At 44.8% G+C, this 19,533-nt stretch overlaps 1 protein-coding gene across 2 annotated transcripts; it reads left to right on the top strand.

The window, feature by feature from the left end:
- The first annotated feature begins 266 nt into the window (after positions 1-266).
- On the top strand, positions 267-19,162 carry LOC139390054 (protein unc-45 homolog B-like). 2 transcript variants are annotated; one of them, XM_071137169.1, is made up of 20 exons: positions 267-417; positions 1,201-1,371; positions 1,499-1,535; positions 1,706-1,881; positions 2,020-2,109; positions 2,258-2,425; positions 2,629-2,794; positions 3,002-3,172; positions 3,398-3,569; positions 3,822-4,122; positions 4,295-4,389; positions 10,971-11,112; positions 11,243-11,383; positions 11,622-11,749; positions 12,713-12,779; positions 13,286-13,399; positions 16,019-16,134; positions 16,435-16,552; positions 16,658-16,813; positions 17,256-19,162. In XM_071137169.1, exons 2-20 carry the CDS (start codon positions 1,201-1,203, stop codon positions 17,523-17,525), a joined length of 2,799 nt encoding a protein of 932 aa, XP_070993270.1. In that variant the 5' UTR covers positions 267-417; the 3' UTR covers positions 17,526-19,162. The 2 variants fall into 2 exon arrangements, with proteins under 2 accessions (XP_070993270.1, XP_070993269.1); XM_071137168.1 differs by lacking the exon at positions 267-417 and adding an exon at positions 630-708.
- Positions 19,163-19,533: the final 371 nt, after the last annotated feature.

Below are 19,533 nucleotides of genomic sequence, written 5' to 3'. Positions count from 1 at the left end.
GGAACAGGCCATGATTCAAGGGGGTTACCTATGTCATTATGTACAAATAGAGAACAAAAAGAGGAACTACTATGCAGTTATTCTAAAGATTCTCCATTGGAATGTTGTCATAAAAGCAATGAGACATTGTAACAAACCCAAACCAATGCTAAATGTGGGAATTCAGTGTAGAGTTCTCCCAGCAAGTGTCTGTTCTGTGGAGAGTAGACCCCCATCCCTTATTTAAAATATATCCACCTTGGTTCTGGTCCACCTCATTGAGATTCAGTATAAATATAAATTGTGACGGAGGGGGAGTTGCATTACTACAAAAAAAGTTGACAGCGCAACAATCAGGCAGTGAAGCTCAACACTAGACAACCCAAGCAAGGGAAGAGAAGAGAAGAGAGGAGACGACACAATCACACAATCCTAAAGGTACCGTATGGCTCTAAGGAACACATGTCTTGAGTGTACAAGGTCTTGAGTGACATGCTTGCCTGCCAGGGGCTCTCAGGCCAGGGGAGAGGGGCATGGTGATTTTCTATCAGGAGTGGCAGGAAGCTGTCTGTCCATTAGGATGGTTGTATCAGTGGTAAGGCCCCCACTGGGGTGCAGAATGATGCCCAAATAAGGCATGAGGGGAGGCCATTTCAAGTTAGAGATTACATGTGCAGGGCCATTTGCTAAAGGGGACTCGGGTCAGAAGGAGACATTATAGTGAAAATGGTAAGAAGAGTAACCGTTTTTCATAGAATGTTATATTTTCTGTCATTTGTTTGTCATTTTTAGGAAATGTGGTACATCGCTCATGCTGACTTAAAGTTTGAGTCATGCTGTTAATATGTTTAATTCACAATGAATGGAAACCTTGTCAAAATGATCATGTTTTAGCTGGCATTATTCTTGACTTGTTTCCTTTAAGTGGTTGTAAAGTTAAACAATCTACCAGAAACAGGGTTATATTTGGTAACATTATTATTCTTCCAGATTTAGAGTGGGCTGCAATCTGTTCTAAAGTTCATTAATGTGTTATTAAGTATATATAGCCACTGTACATGTTCAATGTATAGTGTTAGAAGAGTAATGGAATATTCCAGAAACATGTGCTGTTTACTTTGTAAGTACCAGTGACCCCGAAACCTGAAGTAAAAAAAATCCAACTGAATTCTAACCAAGATATTTAGGATTTTGAGCTACAACTTCTCCTCTCCTTACCAGATGGGTGAGATGGCAGATCCAATCCAGTTCAAAGATGAGGGGAACAAGCATTTCCAAGCCGGTGAGGTCGACAAGGCCATTGAGTGTTACACTAAAGCCATCAAGTTGTGCACGGACAAAAAGGTTCTCGCCGTTGTCTACAGGAACAGATCAGCCTGTTTTCTGAAAAAGGTAAACACCTCACCTAAACCACAAGCCTTCATCAAGCAAAATTTGAATAGATTTATAATTATTCATAATTATCCTTGGGTGTGATTTCCTGATCTTCTGATGTTTTTGAACTCTTTTTTCTTCTCAGGAAAGCTACACCAATGCAGCCTCCGATGCCTCCAAAGGTACGGTACAGTCTACCAAATGTTTAGTACGTAAACAAGAATCAAAACACAGCCAGTTATGGTTTTTGCTCACTCAGTCACATAACATGACAAATAATGTATTATGCTCATGCCACAGTGATATTTTCACTTCAACCCAGACACTTGTATACTTCTCTGCTCTCCGACAGCCATTGACGTGGATGCAGCAGACGTCAAAGCCCTGTTCCGGCGCTGCCAGGCTCTGGAGAAGCTGGGCAAGCTGGACATGGCCTTTAAAGATGTCCAGAGGTGTTCCACCATCGAGCCCAAAAACAAGACCTTCCTGGAGACCCTCAGGAGGCTGGGGGCTGAGATCCAAGCCAAGGTCTGCTACCCTCTGGGACAGTTTAGACACAATCCATTGGTTTACTTACAGATGACTATGTGATTATAATATTTTATTGACTTATGAACTAGACATAAAAAACACATCTGATACTTCTCTCTCGCTCTCTGTCTACAGCTGAAGACAACCTTCTCCACAGACTCACGGGTTCAGAACATGTTTGACATTCTGCTTGATGAGGAGATGGACAAGGACAAGAAGGAAATGGTTTGTATGACACCATAGTAGAGATCAGTTCCATTGATTCAACTGTACTAAGCATGATGCTGTGGTCTTTAATATTTTTAAAGTCTGATATCAAATGCAATGTGTGTAACTTTAATGGCAATATGAATAATATTTTCTTCCCATGTAGGCTGCTAACAACCTGGTGGTTCTGGCCAGAGAAGAAGCTGGCGCAGAGAGAATCTTCCAGAACAATGGAGTGCCTCTGCTACTGGATTTGCTTGAGACCGGAAAAGTAGAGATGGTCCTGGCCGCTATCCGCACCTTTGCTGGAATGTGCACTGGACACAAAGCTCGGGTGAGGGGCAGGGAAGACAGAGAGGTGCATTATAGGTTCTGTGAGAAGGGGATAAATGGGGAGCCAAACCTCAAGTACTTCTGATCCTCACAACTCCTGGTCCTTCCAGCCAGATATGGATCATTTTCAAAGTTGCTATTGTAATGTCTAGCAATAGTTCCCTTTTGGACACTCAGTTGACCTGTATGTTTGTCTCTGAACAGGCCATGGCCATTATCCACCTGGTGGGCATAGACAAGTTGTGCAGCATCATGGCCGTCGACAACGAGGACATTGCCTTGGCAACCTGTGACCTGTTCCAGTGCATCAATGACTCCCTCACTGGAGGAGACCGGAGGTTTTATGGGAAGGAGGAAGCCCTGGTTTTGGGTGAGACATCCACTCACATTCCTGATTTCCTAAGCAGTTTCACTCAAAAGCCCTAAATGTATATACATTTATGTAATGCTTTTTACCAAACTTGAAATGCCTCTGAATAGCATCATCAGCTATATAAACTGATTTTGAAGGTCTCGTCATTCTAATCTTGTTTGTGTTTTATAAAACGGGTCTGACACTTTCTATGCTCCCCTGCAGATGCAAGCAAGGACTTGAAGAGCATCCTGATGGCCCTGCTGGAGATGGTTGCCAGCAAGAAGGTTTCAGGACATGGCAGAGACCAGGCCCTGAACCTTCTGACCAGAAACGTGCCTCGCAAGGACAAGAAAGACCCTGACCACTCCAAGAGCCTCTTTACGATCGACCACGGTGAGTGGGTTACTGTAGCTTTGACCATGATTTGTGACACTAAGTAGGCCTGTGAAATAGTTATTCTCTGTTTATGTCAGTTGTGGGTTTATGTCTTGTTCTTGAGAAACATTATTTTATGGTTTGTATTGAAAAAAATAAATATGTAGTACTGAGAGTAACAACTTAATGTAGGAAAGTTGCCATTCATCTTGCTTTGTGAACCCCCCCCCCCCCCCCCCCCAGGTCTGAAGAAGATCCTGAAGGTGTGTGGCCAGATACCTGACCTCCCAGACCAGCTGCCCATGACAGAGAACACTCAGCTCATCGCCAGCGTGCTCCTCGACAAGCTCTGGGACGACCTGCGCTGCGACCCCGAGAGAGACAACTACAGGGAAGTCTGTGACGAGTACATCAAGTGAGTTACAAATTAGTAACATAACAGCAACGTACAAGTACCATATCTAATTACAATAACATCATACAGACATTAAGCGATATGTGATGCATGCATACATCATGAGTAATGTTACACCAGGGGAAGTATCTAACAGCACCATAGAGTTGGTGGTGGGGATAAGTACTAAATTAACAGACTAACATTTATCCCTGACCTCCTCCCTCATCTATTCCTTAACCCCGCTCCACCTGACCATGTCCCGTTCCACAGAGGCAAGTTTGACCCCAACGACATGGACAGGAACATCCATGCCATCAATGCTCTGTCAGGCCTGCTGCAGGGCCCCTTCGAGGTGGGCAACCAGCTGGTGGGTCGCCAGGGCATCATGGAGATGATGGTGGCGCTGTGCGGCTCCGAGCGTGAGGTGGACCAGATGGTCGCAGTGGAAGCACTGATCCACTCCTCGACCAAGATGAGCCGCGCCTCCTTCATCATCACCAACGGTGTGTCACTGCTCAAAGACATCTACAAGAAGACGAAGAACGATAAGATCAAAATCCGTGCGCTGGTGGTGAGCGAGCTTTAGATTTCCATACTATGGAAAGATGGAATAGAATGGACATTTTTATTTTTTAGGGGTTCATTGATAGTTCATGTTTGAAAGCATTACAGGGACTCTTCAGATTTATCCAACCTTACAAGTTCATGAACTCAATATTGTGTGTGTGGGTCCCTTTCCCCAGGGTCTGTGTAAGCTAGGCTCAGCAGGTGGAGATGACTATAGTATGAGGCAGTTTGCTGAAGGCTCCACTGAGAAACTGGCCAAGCAGTGTAGGAAGTAAGTGGTTTTGTGGCTCTGATTATGTACAGTGGCAAGAAAAAGTAAATGAACCCTTTGGAATTACCTGGATTTCTGCATAAATTGGTCATAAAATGTCATCTAAGTCACAACATTAGACAAACAGTCTGCTTAAACTAATAACACAAACAATTATGTATTTTATTAACACTGTAAACATTCACAGTGTAGGGTGGAAAAAGTATGTGAACCCTTGGATTTAATAACTGGTTGACCCTCCTTTGGCAGCAATAACCTCAACCAAACTTTTTCTGTAGTTGTGGATCAGACCTGCACAACGGTCAGGAGGAATTTTGGACCATTCCTCTTTAAAAAGAAACTGTTTCAGTTCAGCAATATTCTTGGGATGTCTGGTGTGAACCGCTGTCTTGAGGTCATGCCACAGCATCTCAATCGGGTTGAGTTCAGGACTGACTGGGCTACACCTGTAACGGCTTTCTTCTATCTCCTCTTCTGATGAAGAGGTAGAACAAGGATCGGACCAAAATGCAGCGTGTGGTTTACGATCCATGTTTATTAATAATACGAAACACGAATCTCCAATACAATACTACAAAACAAAACGTAACGAACGTAACGAAAACCTAAACAGCCTATCTGGTGAAAAACACATAGACAGGAACAATCACCCACAAACACACAGTGAAACCCAGGCTACCTAAATATGGTTCCCAATCAGAGACAATGACGAACACCTGCCTCTGACTGAGAACCATATCAGTCTGAACATAGAAATAGACAAACAAGACATGAAACATAGAATACCCACTCAGATCACACCCTGACCAATCAAAACATAGAAAATACAAAGTAAACTATGGTCAGGGCGTGACAGTACCCCCCCCCCAAGGTGCGGACTCCGGCCGCAAAACCTGAACCTATAGGGGAGGGTCTGGGTGGGCATCTGTCCGCGGTGGCGGCTCTGGCGCTGGACGTGGACCCCACTCCATGACAGTTTTAATCCCCCTCCTAAACGTCCCTAAATAGGTTACCCACCACAATGATAACATGGGACAGAGGGACAGCTCGGGACAGAGGTAACTCGGGACAGATAGGTAGCTCAGCACTGAGAGGAAGCTCAGCACTGAGAAGAAGCTCAGCACTGAGAGGAAGCCCAGGCAGGTAGTAGAAACTACCAGAACCTGGCTGGCTGGCGGTTTCAGCAGATCCTGGTCAACTAGCAGATCTGGGAGAATCTGGTCGACTGGCGGATCTGGGAGAATCTGGTCGACTGGCGGATCTGGGAGAATCTGGTCGACTGGCGGATCTGGGAGAATCTGGTCGACTGGCGGATCTGGGAGAATCTGGTCGACTGGCGGATCTGGGAGAATCTGGTCGACTGGCGGATCTAGGAGAATCTGGTCGACTGGCAGATCTGGAAGAGTCTGGTCGACTGGCAGATCTGGAAGAGTCTGGTCGACTGGCAGATCTGGAAGAGTCTGGACGACTGGCAGATCTGGAAGAGTCTGGACGACTGGCAGATCTGGAAGAGTCTGGTCGACTGGCAGATCTGGAAGAGTCTGGTCGACTGGCAGATCTGGAAGAGTCTGGTCGACTGGCAGATCTGGAAGAGTCTGGTCGACTGGCAGATCTGGAAGAGTCTGGACGACTGGCAGATCTGGAAGAGTCTGGACGACTGGCAGATCTGGAAGAGTCTGGACGACTGGCAGATCTGGAAGAGTCTGGACGACTGGCAGCTCTGGCTGCTCCATGCTGACTGGCTGCTCCATGATGACTGGTAGCTCTGGCTGCTCCATGCTGACTGGCTGCTCCACGCTGACTGGCAGCTCTGGCTGCTCCATGCTGACTGGCAGCTCTGGCTGCTCCATGCTGACTGGCTGCTCCATGCTGACTGGCTGCTCCATGCTGACTGGCGGCCCTGGCTGCTCCATGCTGACTGGCGGCCCTGGCTGCTCCATGCTGACTGGCGGCCCTGGCTGCTCCATGCTGACTGGCAGCTCTGGCGGCTCCTTGCAGACTGGCAGCTCTGGCGGCTCCTTGCAGACTGGCAGCTCTGGCGGCTCCTTGCAGACTGGCAGCTTTGGCGGCATCCTGCAGACAGGCAGCTCTGGCGGCTCCTTGCAGACTGGCAGCTCCATGCAGACTGGCAGCTCTATGCAGACTGGCAGCTCCATGCAGACTGGCAGCTCCTTGCAGACTGGCAGCTCCTTGCAGACTGGCAGCTCCTTGCAGACTGGCAGCTCTAAGCTAACTGGCAGCTCTATGCTAACTGGCAGCTCTATGCTAACTGGCAGCTCTATGCTAACTGGCAGCTCTATGCTAACTGGCAGTTCTGAACAGGCGGGAGACTCCGGCAGCGCTGTAGAGAAGGAATGCTCTAACAGCGCTAAACAGGCGGGAGACTCCGACAGCGCTGGAGAGGAGGAGGGCTCCGACAGCGCTGGACAGGCGAGGCGCACTGTAGGCCTGATGCGTGGTGCTGGCACTGGTGGTACTGGGCCAAGGACACGCACGGGAAGCCTGGTGCGGGGAGCTGCTACCGGAGGGCTGGGGTGTGGAGGTGGCACAGGATGGGTTAGACCGTGAAGGCGTACTGGAGATCTTGAGAGCGGTGCTGGCACAGGACATGCAAGGCTAGGGAGGTGCACAGGAGGCCTGGTACGTGAGACTGGCACCATCTCCACCAGCCGACTAACACGCACCTCAGGACGAGTATGGAGCGCTGACCCAGGTGCCATCAAATCCCCGACACGCTCCGTCGGGCGAATTCCATGTTTAAAACACCAACACAGCAACTCCCTCATTTCTCTCTCCTCCAATTTCCCCATTAACTCCTTCACAGTCTCTGTTTCGCTCACCTCCAACACCGGCTCTGGTTCTGGTCTCCTCCTTGGCTCCTCACGATAAACAGGGAGAGTTGGCTCAGGTCTGGCTCCTGACTCTGCCACACTCTCCCTGAGCCCCCCCCCAAGAAATTTTTGGGGCTGACTCTGGGGCCTCCGTCCGCGCCGCCTTGCTTGCTTCGCAAACTCCATTCTCCTATATCCTTCCGCGCACTGCTCCATCGAATCCCAGGCGGGCTCCGGCACTCTCCCTGGGTCGACCGCCCACCTGTCTATCTCCTCCCAAGAAGTATAGTCCATACTGTACTCCACTTTGGGCTGTTCCTGCCTGTTGACACGCTGCTTGGTCCATTTGTGGTGGGTGATTCTGTAACGGCTTTCTTCTATCTCCTCTTCTGATGAAGAGGTAGAACAAGGATCGGACCAAAATGCAGCGTGTGGTTTACGATCCATGTTTATTAATAATACGAAACACGAATCTCCAATACAATACTACAAAACAAAACGTAACGAACGTAACGAAAACCTAAACAGCCTATCTGGTGAAAAACACATAGACAGGAACAATCACCCACAAACACACAGTGAAACCCAGGCTACCTAAATATGGTTCCCAATCAGAGACAATGACGAACACCTGCCTCTGACTGAGAACCATATCAGGCTGAACATAGAAATAGACAAACAAGACATGAAACATAGAATACCCACTCAGATCACACCCTGACCAATCAAAACATAGAAAATACAAAGTAAACTATGGTCAGGGCGTGACAACACCAGACTAGAGGTCAACCGATTATGATTTTTCAACAGATACCGATTGGAGGACCAAAAAAAGCCGATACCGATTATTGGAAGACCAAAAAAAGCCGATACCAATTAAAATCGGCCGGTTTTTAAAAATGTATTTGTAATAATGACAATTACAACAATACTGAATGAACACTTATTTTAACTTAATATAATAGATCAATAAAATAAATTTAGCCTCAAATAAATAATGAAACATGTTCAATTTGGTTTAAATAATGCAAAAACAGTGTTGGATAAGAAAGTAAAAGTGCAATATGTGCCATGTAAAAAAGCTAACGTTTAAGTTCCTTGCTCAGAACATGAGAACATATGAAAGCTGGTGGTTCCTTTTAACATGAGTCTTCAATATTCCCAGGTAAGAAGTTTTAGGTTGTAGTTATTATAGGACTATATCTCTCTATACCAAAGCCGCGGCCCTTGCAGAGCAAGGGGAACTACTCCAAGTCTCAGAGCGAGTGACGTTTGAAACACTATTAGCGTGCAACACGCTAACTAGCTAGCCATTTCACATCGGTTACACCAGCCTAATCTTGAGAGTTGATAGGCTTGAAGTCAAACAGCGAGCTGCTGGCAAACGCACAAAAGTGCTGTTTGAATGAATGCTTACGAGACTGCTGCTGCCTACCACCGCTCAGTCAGACTGCTCTATCAAATCATAGACTTAATTATAACATAATAACACAGAAATAAGAGCCTTTGGTCATTAATATGGTCGAATACGGAAACTATCATTTCGAAAACAAAATGTTTATTCTTTCAGTGAATTACGGAACCGTTCCGTATTTTATCTAACGGATGGCATTCCTAAATTTTGCTGTTACATTGTACAATCTTCAATGTTATGTCATTATTATGTACAATTCTGGCAAATTAATTACGGTCTTTGTTAGGAATAAATGTACTTCACACAGTTCGCAATGAGCCAGGCGGCCCAAAAAACTGCTGCATATACCCTGACTGCTTGCACGGAACGCAAGAGAAGTGACACAATTTCCCATGTTATAATAAATTCATGTTAGCAGGCAATATTAACTAAATATGCAGGTTTAAAAATATATACTTGTCTATTAATTTTAAAGAAAGGCATTGATGTTTATGGATAGGTACATTGGTGCAACCATGTGTAGTTAACTAGTGATTATGTTAAGGTTGATTGTTTGTTATAAGATACATTTAATGCTAGCTAGCAACTTACCTTGGCTTCTTGCTGCCTTCGCGTAACAGGTAGTCAGCCTGCTCCTCGTGGAGTGCAATGTAAGGCAGGTGGTTAGAGTGTTGGACTAGTAACCAGAAGGTTGCAAAAACGAATCCCCGAGCTGACCAGGTAAAAATCTGTCGTTCTGCCCCTGAACAAGGCAGTTAACCCATCGTTCCTAGGCCGTCATTGAAAATAAGAATGTGTTTTTAACCGACTTGCCTAGTTAAATAAAGGTGTTTTAAAAAATACAACATTTAAATAATAAAATCGGCCAATACCGATTGGTATGAAAACTTGAAATCGGCCATCCCGATTAATCGGTCGACCTCTACTCCAGACTGCAAATTTTCTGTTGAAGCCATTCTGTTGTTGATTTACTTCGGTGTGTTAGGTTGTCGTCTTGTTGCATCACTCAACTTCTGTTGAGCTTCAATTGGCGGGCAGATAGCCTAACATTCTCCTGCAAAATGTCTTGATAAACTTGTGAATTTATTTTTCCGGCATTGATAGCAAGCTGTCAAGGCCCTGAGGCAGCAAAGCAGCCCCAAACCATGATGCTCACTCCACCATACTTTACAGTTGGGATGAGGTTGATGTTGGTGTGCTGTGCCTTTTTTTTCTCCACACATAGTGTTGTGTGTTCCTTCCAAACAACTCAACTTTAGTTTAATCTGTCGACAGAATAGTTTGCCAGTAGCGTTGTGGAACATACAGGTGCTCTTTTGCGAACTTCAGACATGCAGGAATGTTTTTTTGGACAGCAGTGGCTTCTTCCGTGGTGTCTTCCCATGAACACCGTTCTTGTTTAGTGTTTTACGTATCGTAGACCCGTCAGAGATGTTAGCATATCCCAGAGATTTCTGTAAATCTTTAACTGACACTCTAGGATTCTTCTTAACCTCATTGATCATTCTGCGCTGTGCTCTTGCAGTCATCTTTGCAGGTCAGCCACTCCTAGGGAGAATAGCAACAGTGCTGAATGTTTTCCATTTATAGACAATTTGTCTTACTGTGGACTGATGAACATCAAGGCTTTTAGAGATAGTTTTGTAACCCTTTCCAGCTTTATGCAAGTCAACAATTCTTAATCTTATTAAGTCTTCTGCGATCTCTTTTGTTCGAGGCATGGTTCACATCAGGCAATGCTTCTTCTGAATAGCAAACTAAACTGTTGTGAGTGTTTTTTATAGGGAAGGGCAGCTCTAACCATCTCCAATCTCGTCTCATTGATTGGACTCCAGGTTAGCTGACTCCTGACTCCAATTAGCTTTTGGAGAAGTCATTAGCCTAGGGGTTCACATAATTTTTCCAACCTACACTGTGAATGTTTCAATTATGTATTCAATATAGACAAAAAAAATACAATAACTTGTGTGTTATTAATTTAAGCACCCTGTGTTTCTCTATTGTTGTGACTTAGATGAAGATCAGATCAAATTTTATGACCAATTCATGCAGAAATCCAGGTAATTCCAAAGGGTTCACATACAACTGTAGCTGTTGTGTAACTTTTTGGTGTTAATGCTCATTGAAGTATTAATAGATAGACAGTCCATCACAGGCTCTTTTTCAAAAGTATTATGGACTAACAATATCAGGAGTAATAGATTGAGCTGTAACCTTATGTTCATTATATTCCCTCAGAGTGATTTTGAAATAGCTTCCCATGATCATAATCCCAAGATGGCGGACCATTTCCTGTTAGCCCTGTTCCCTGTTAACACTCTTCCTGTGTGTGTCAGGTGGTTGTGTAACTCTGCCATGGACACGAGGACCAGGAAGTGGGCAATAGAAGGTTTGGCCTACTTAACCCAAGACGCTGATGTAAAAGATGACTTTGTTGAGGACGATCCTGCCATGAAAGCCATGTTTGACCTGGCCAAGGTAGGTACTGTATTATTGAAGACAGAGGATAGACACCACTCATAGCACATAACATGAGCATAGTGGCATTACCTATGCGACCTGGAGGAGAGGATTAAACTTCACTATTCCCTGTTTCCCTGTGACACAGTCTAAAGATAAGACCATCCTGTATGCTGTGGCCTGTACCCTGGTCAACTGCACCAACAGCTATGAGAAGAAAGACATCATGCCTGAGCTGGTTCAGCTGGCCAAGTTCTCCAAGCAGCACGTCCCTGAGCAGCACCCCAAGGTAAGATAAGAGAAAGACACAGGCCTCCCTCTGTCTGTCTGGTGGGCAGAACTGTACAACAAGTCATCCTTATGTCAGGACAGAATAAGCACTGTTAACTTAACTAGCATAAAGTATATATAAATGTGACTATGCTGCTCTCTACTGTAAGAAAAGTTATATATTTTATTGTGAGGCCCTAGGTACTGTATATTATCTGAGGGAGGTGCTGACAATACACACACTTCTCTGCCCTTAGGACAAGAAAGATTTCATCCAGAAGAGAGTGAAGAGGATGCTAAAGGGAGGGGTCATCTCAGCTCTCACTGTCATGGTGAAAGCTGACAACGTTCTCCTGACTGACCAGACCAAAGAGATGCTGGCAAGGTGAGCAACCTGGAACTGTACTAGGCTCGAGGATTTAGCTATGTCACAGACATTCTCATAAACTGAGTATACCAAACATTAGGAACAACTTCCTAATATTGAGTTGCATCTCCTTTTGCCCTCAGAATAGCCTCAAAGCGTTTCACAGGGATGCTGGCCCATGTTCACTCCAATGCTTCCCACAGTTGTGTCAAGTTGGCTGGATGTCCTTTGGTGGTGGACCATTCTTGATACACACAGGAAACTGTTGAGTGTGAAAAACCCAGCAGCGTTGCAGTTCTTGACACAAACTGGTGCGCCTGGCACCTACTACCATACCCAGTTCAAGGCACTTAAATGATTTGTCTTGCCCATTCTCCCTCCGGATGGCACACATACACAATCCATGTCTCAATTGTCTCAAGGCTTAAAAATCGTTCTTTAACCCGTCTCCTCTCCTTCATCTACACTGATTGAAGGGGATTTAACAAGTGACATCAATAAGGGATCATAGTTTTCACCTGGATTCACCTGGTCAGTCTATGTCATGGAAAGAGCAGGTATTCTTTATGTTTTGTATACTCAGTGTATATGCATATGTACTGATGTATGTATGCGTGTAACTGATAGATGCTACTGAATGTGAATGGAATATATGAGATTGGAAATGTAATAATTCATGTATTTGTATGTAGGCCTAGAGTAATGGGTCTCTCTGTTTCTCTGTGTTGTGTCAGCAGGACTTTTTTTGGTTCTATTGTTCTTATTTTAAATGTGTGTAGTTCCGTCCTTGAGCTGTTCTTGTCTATTAATGTTCTGTATTATGCCATGTTTTGTGTGCACCCCAGGAAGAGTAGCTGCTGCTTCAGCAACAGATAATGGGGATCCTAATAAAATACTCATATTTATCCAGTCAGTACATGCAATTAGCAATACTGCAGAACAAATGAGATTGAAATAATTGGTATTTGCTTTGATTTGCAGGGTGTTCCTTGCCTTGGCAGATGATCCCAAAGACCGTGGCACTATTTGCGCCCATGGAGGGGGCAAGGTGAGTGACAGACATAACAATATTTTCCATTCTAGTATAATCTATAACACAGTCTAAATTTACATTTGATTTATTACCTTTATTTAACCAGTAGTTTTCTGACTCTATAGAGAAAACGTTATCTTTTCAAAACAACTATGAGGTGTCATAGTTAAAACTAAACTGTGGTTTGAGCATGGATCAGTCAAGTAGTGTCTGGCCAACCATAGGCGAATGCAGGCTAGAGCAGGGGTAGGCAGTCCTGGAGTGCAGCAGGCACTTCATGTTTTTGATTTAACCAAGCTGGAAGATCAGGTGTGTTGAATTTAGTCAATCACTGAACTGATAAATTAGCTCAGTTGGGCTGGCATGGTGCCTAGTTGGGACAATATCCTGCAATACCTGCAGCATTCAGGAACAGGGTTGCCGACCCCTGGGCTAGAGTATGTTGTAATGTCACAGTAAAAGTTGAAGTGTGTGTGTGGGTCTGTGTCTGAACCTCTGATCTCTTGCTGTGTGATCACCAGGCTCTGATCCCACTGGCTCTGGAGGGATCAGCTATAGGGAAAGTAAGGGCCGCACATGCCCTGGCCAAGATCGCTGCTGTCTCCAACCCGGAGATCGCATTCCCTGGAGAGAGGGTAAGAACCTGTCTGACCACTTCCTGTTACGTGTATGTATTTTAGTTGTCTTGCATTCAGTAAAACTCATACTTTTTCAACTCAACTTTATTCTTCTTTCTCTGTCCTTCATATCCTTTCTTACTATGTCACTCTCTTTCGGGTTCCTCTCTTTTACCCTCCCTCCCTCATCATGCCTAGCTTTAGAGTTTGTTCTGTTAGGTGACCTAAACTGGGATATGCGTAACACCCCGGCAGTCCTACAATCTAAGCTAGATGCCCTCAATCTCACACAAATCATCAAGGAACCCACCAGGTACAACCCTAAATCTGTAAACATGGGCACCCCCATAGACATTATCCTGACCAACTTGCCCTCCAAATACACCTCCTCTGTTTTCAATCAGGATCTCAGCGATCACTGCCTCATTGCCTGTATCCACTATGGGTCCACGGTCAAACGACCACCCCTCATCACTGTCAAACGCTCCCTAAAACACTTCTGCGAGCAGGCCTTTCTAATCGACCTGGCCCGGGTATCCTGGAAGGATATTGACCTCATCCCGTCAGTCGAGGATGCCTGGTCATTCTTTAAAAGTAATTTCCTCACCATCTTAGATAAGCATGCCCCGTTCAAAAAATGCAGAACTAAGAACAGATATAGCCCTTGGTTCACTCCAGAGCTGACTGCCCTTGAACAGCACAAAAACATCCTGTGGCCGACTGCATTAGCATCAAATGGTCCCCGCGATATGCAACTGTTCAGGGAAGTCAGGAACCAATACACGCAGTCAGTCAGGAAAGCAAAGGCCAGCTTTTTCAAGCAGAAATGTGCATCCTGTAGCTCTAACTCAAAAGTTTTGGGACACGGTAAAGTCCATGGAGAACAAGAGCACCTCCTCCCAGCTGCCCACTGCACTGAGGCTAGGTAATACTGTCACCATCAATAAATCCATGATAATCGAAGATTTCAATAAGCATTTCTCAACGGCTGGCCATGCCTTCCTCCTGGCTACTCCAACCCTGGCCAACAGCTCCCCCCCCCCCCCCCCCCCCCCCCCCCCCCTCCGCAGCTACTCACCCAAGCCTCCCAAGCTTCTCCTTCACAGAAATCCAGATAGCAGATGTTCTGAAAGAGCTGCAAAACCTGGACCCTTACAAATCAGCTGGGCTAGACAATCTGGACCCTCTCTTACTAAAACTATCCGCCGCCATTGTTGCAACGCCTATTACCAGCCTGTTCAACCTCTCTTTCGTAACATCCGAGATCCCTAAAGATTGGAAAGCTGCCGCGGTCATCCCCCTCTTCAAAGGGGGTGACACCCTAGACCCAAACTGTTACAGACCTATATCTATCATGCCCTGCCTATCTAAAGTCTTCGAAAGCCAAGTTAATAAACAGATCACTGACCATTTCGAATCCAAGACGACACCATTCTGTATACTTCTGGCCCTTCCTTGGACACTGTGCTAACTAACCTCCAAACGAGCTTCAATGACATACAACAATCCTTCCGTGGCCTCCAACTGCTCTTAATCGCTAGTAAAACTAAATGCATGCTTTTCAACCGTCCGTTGCCCGCACCCGCCCGCCTGACTAGCATCCCCACCCTGGACGGTTCCGACGTAGAATATGTGGACAACTATAAATACCTAGGTGTCTGGTTAGACTGTAAACTCTCCTTCCAGACTCATATTAAACATCTCCAATCCAAAATCAAATCTAGAATCGGCTTTCTATTTCGCAACAAAGCCTCCTTCACTCACGCCGCCAAACTGACCCTAGTAAAACTGACTATCCTACCGATCCTCGACTTTGGCGATGTCATCTTTAAAATAGCTTCCAATACTCTACTCAGCAAACTGGATGCAGTCTATCACAGTGCCATCCATTTTGTTACCAAATCACCTTATACCACCCACCACTGCGACCTGTATGCTCTAGTCAGCTGGCCCTCGCAACATGTTCGGCGCCAGACCCACTGGCTCCAGGTCATCTATAAGTCTATGCTAGGTAAAGCTCCGCCTTCTCAGTTCATTGGTCACGATAACAACACACACCCGTAGCACACGTTCCAGCAGGTATATCTCACTGATCATCCCCAAAGCCAACACCTCGTTTGGCCGCCTTTCCTTCCAGTTCTCTGCTGCCAGTGACTGGAACGAATTGCAAAAATCGCTGAAGTTGGAGATTGTTTTTCCCCTCACCAACTTTAAACATCAGCTAACCGATCGCTGCAGCTATACATAGTCCATCTGTAAATAGCCCACCCAATCTACCTACCTCATCCCCATACTGTTTGCATTTACTTTTCTGCTCTTTTGCACACCAGTATCTCTACTTGCACATCATCTACTCATTTATCACTCCAGTGTTAATCTGCTAATTTGTAATTATTTGCTCCTATGGCCTATTTATTGCCTACCTCCTCATGCCTTTTGCACACACTGTATATAGACTTTCTTTTTTTCTACTGTGTCATTGGCTTGTTTATTGTTTATTCCACGTGTAACTCAGTGTTGTTGTCTGTGTCACACTGCTTTGCTTTATCTTGGCCAGGTCACAGTTGTAAATGAGAACTTGTTCTCAACTAGCCTACCTGGTTAAATAAAAAATGCCTTGTCATCTCTCTCTGGCAGATCTATGAGGTGGTGCGTCCTCTAGTCAGCCTGTTGCACCCTGAAAGAGATGGGGTGCAGAACTACGAGGCACTTCTGAGTCTCACCAATTTGGCTGGTCTCAACGACAAACTGAGGTGAGGGTCTGTTTGTTTACCAACCACACCACACCACAGTATGTATGTACAACCCAACAAAACACCAGAGACTATTTTGGATTAATTACACAATTCAACAATCAATATAAGGTAATATTGAGGTGTGAGAGGATAAGTGTGTTTATTCATATGGCACTAAACATGGGCTAATATATGCTCTGGGGACTTTCCAGAGTTCATTTAGATTTTTTCACTGTTGCTGCCAAACCATTTTGAGTGGAGGAGATGAGATGGTTGCCTGATTCATTAACTCTTTCTTCCCATCCTCTGTGGCACTAGGGTGAAGATCCTGAAAGAGAAGGCTCTCCCTGAGATTGAGCAGTACATGTTTGAAGACCATGACCATATCAGACAGGCAGCCACAGAGTGCATGTGCAACCTGGTGACGTGCAAAGAGGTAAGAGGGAACCCCATCACTCTTTGGGAACAATGTCATGCCATTGTGTGTGTGATAAACGTGTCACCCAGTGTAACGTCATCATTGTGTGTGTGTGTATTCCAGGTGCAGGATCGGTACCTGGAGGATGGGAATGATAGACTGAAGCTGCTGGTGCTGATGTGTGTTGAGGACAATGAAAAGCTCCAGAGAGCTGCAGCCGGGGGCCTGGCCATGCTCACCGCTGCCCAGAAGAAGCTGTGCACCAAGATGACCCTGGTGGTACGTCTGTCTGGTTGCATTCACCACTCACTTTGGGGTGACCCCAAGGACAGTTCCTGTGCAAAGTTCCTAATTTAATTGAACTGTGCCAATCAAGCACAACACTGAATCATCTTGATACTAATTACAGTTCTATGTTACCGAATTAGTGTAGAATCACAACAGTGAATATAGTTATATATTACATAATCAATAACTGTCTCCTCCCCTTCATCTACACTGATTGAAGTGGATTTAACAAGTGACATCAATAAGGGATCATAGCATTCATCTTGTCAGTCTGTCATGGAAAGAGCAGGTGTTCCTAATATTTTGAACAAAATATATATTACCTAATCAATATGTGTCATAATTATGAGGCCTCATCCACATCACTTGTCAAATGTAAAGCGCTTGTAATCATTTGACTGACTGATCAATCTTTTCTCGGTTCTCTCCACAGACGCTGCAGTGGATGGAGATCCTTCAGAGGCTGATTCTCCATGATCAGCCCCAGATTCAGCACAGAGGCCTTGTGATCGTGTACAACATGCTGAACTCGGATGACAACGAGCTGGCCAAGAAGCTGATGGAGAGCGAGATCCTGGAGATCCTGACAGTGATTGGCAAAGCAATGGACAACCCCAAGAGGCAGATTGTAATCGATGTGGCACGCACCTGCCTGGTCAAGGCCATGGACCTCGGCCTCATCAAGCCCTTCACAACCCCTTAAAGCAGTGTTCCTCAACCTTTTTGTAGTACCAGGGACTGGCATGCATTGGTCCTACCCCCTCAAAGGCGCAACACCAAGTTATTTGTCTCTTGTGGCAATGAGAGGAAATACAAACCCAATCAACCAGAAACAAATCACACACATACAGAAATAATAACCTGTATGCCAATTCCATTCTAGTCCAATGAGTGCTCATGTTCCCCCTCTTATTTGGCGGGTACACCTGCAGATGCCCATACCGCCTCACTACCCTCAGTCCCCCCCAAAGTGTCAGGCTAACACTTGTCACAGGACATTGAACTTGCAGATTGTACCTAAAACTACAAATTGAGAGCTAATTACAGTAACTTGCTTATGGACTGAGATTCATCCCACAGATTGAGGTCCAGAGATTTAAGGTTGTAGGCCTATGGACAGGGAGGCAAGGCGATAGGACCGATCCACCTGAGCAATTAAAGCAGGGTCTGCTCTCCTGAATTCAGAGACCATACAAATATATTTATCTGAGTTTTCAGTCAGTTAAGTAAAGTGTATTTGTGTTGATGAGAGGTGTTTGTTTAATGTAATTTTTCACTTAAGGATAAAGATTGGATTTTTAGGAAAAATACGCTGTTCGATTCTTGCATGGATTGTTAGGGTTGTCAATAGATACCAGCCACTCAAACCCCGCCTTTCTAAAATATTGGTATCATAGTGCACGTACCTACAGTATTTCTCCCAGTGATGCCAATTTAGCAATTTTGTTGCTAGATTTAGCAACTTTTCAGACTACCCTGGCAACTATTTTTTCAAACAGCACCTGACAACAAATGGACCTAGTTTTAAAAATGTATTTTGAATTTTTAGCAACTTTTGAAAAGTGACTCAAACGCTAAAATGCACGCATTTTCCATCTAAATGACACAAAAAAAGATTCTCTGTCACAACACGGGCCTGGCTGCAAAAGTGCGTTGTGAGTGACGTCAGCAGCAGACGCTCAGCTGTGCACAGTAAATTGCAAATCATTGTTGGTTGACTGCAGCAGCAGTAGTACGGGTTCGACTAGCCAAACCCAATGAATATAGTTGGACACGAATGTTTGATCTTGAACAGAACTTACAACATAAATCAAAATTGTACAGAAAAGAGTGGGTCTGTACCTGAACAAATGTCAAATAATATTTTTTTGCCAAGATGGCCAGTCAATTTGAGTAACGTCATTGTATTCTTCATTACGTTCTCGCAATGACATCGCAACGTCAATTAGCAACAAATCAACCTGCCTCTAGATGGGATCACCATATAAATTAAACGATGAAAAAGCCTGGAAGGAGGAGAGATGACTAGAAACGATTCGGTTGGCCGGTTTATGTGTGGATTAATTGTCGGAGTAAAGGTCCTTGTGCATTTCAGGTAAAATAACAGTTTAATGTTTATATCCCAGGACAAATTAGCAAGCAACAGCAAGTTAGCTAAATAGGACAAATTAACGTTAGCTAGCAAGTGCAAGCTAACTAGCTAAATTGCCATACATGTTTAATGCTTTTCGACCTGTCCCCAAATTAATGTAATTGGTTCAGAGTTTGTTTTGATATTTTAACCTGCGTGTTGTGATGACGTTTGGTGTGGGGGGCTAAATAAATGTATGCACGATAGCGCACGCGTAGTCGGTTTGGGTTCCGTGTTACACTCGAAATGAGTTGGCAACACTTAATTTTCTCCACCTTACACTTCAAACGAACGTATTAGTTGACTTTTCCTGTCGGCGGGTATTGCATCGTTATTTGTGATTACCAGAAATAAGGTAAGTGTAAATAGTTAACCGTAACTGTTTCCATTGACTTGTCCAGTGATAAAGCATTTTTTGTCGACGTTTAGAAAGTTTGTCTTATAGGGCAACAATTGCCTGCTAGAGTCCGTGTCCATTCTAAATATATTGTCGCTAAAAAACAGCTAGAAGAAAAGGTAGTAAATGTTTCCATCCAACCATTTCATGCGGATTAATTACCTGATCCATAAAGTCCCGAGT

Source organism: Oncorhynchus clarkii, chromosome 30 (assembly GCF_045791955.1).
Source record: "Oncorhynchus clarkii lewisi isolate Uvic-CL-2024 chromosome 30, UVic_Ocla_1.0, whole genome shotgun sequence".
In the NCBI taxonomy this organism is placed as follows: Eukaryota; Metazoa; Chordata; class Actinopteri; order Salmoniformes; family Salmonidae; genus Oncorhynchus; species Oncorhynchus clarkii.
The sequence above is the reverse complement of the archived record's forward strand: the minus strand, read 5'-3'. Positions and strand labels throughout refer to the sequence as shown.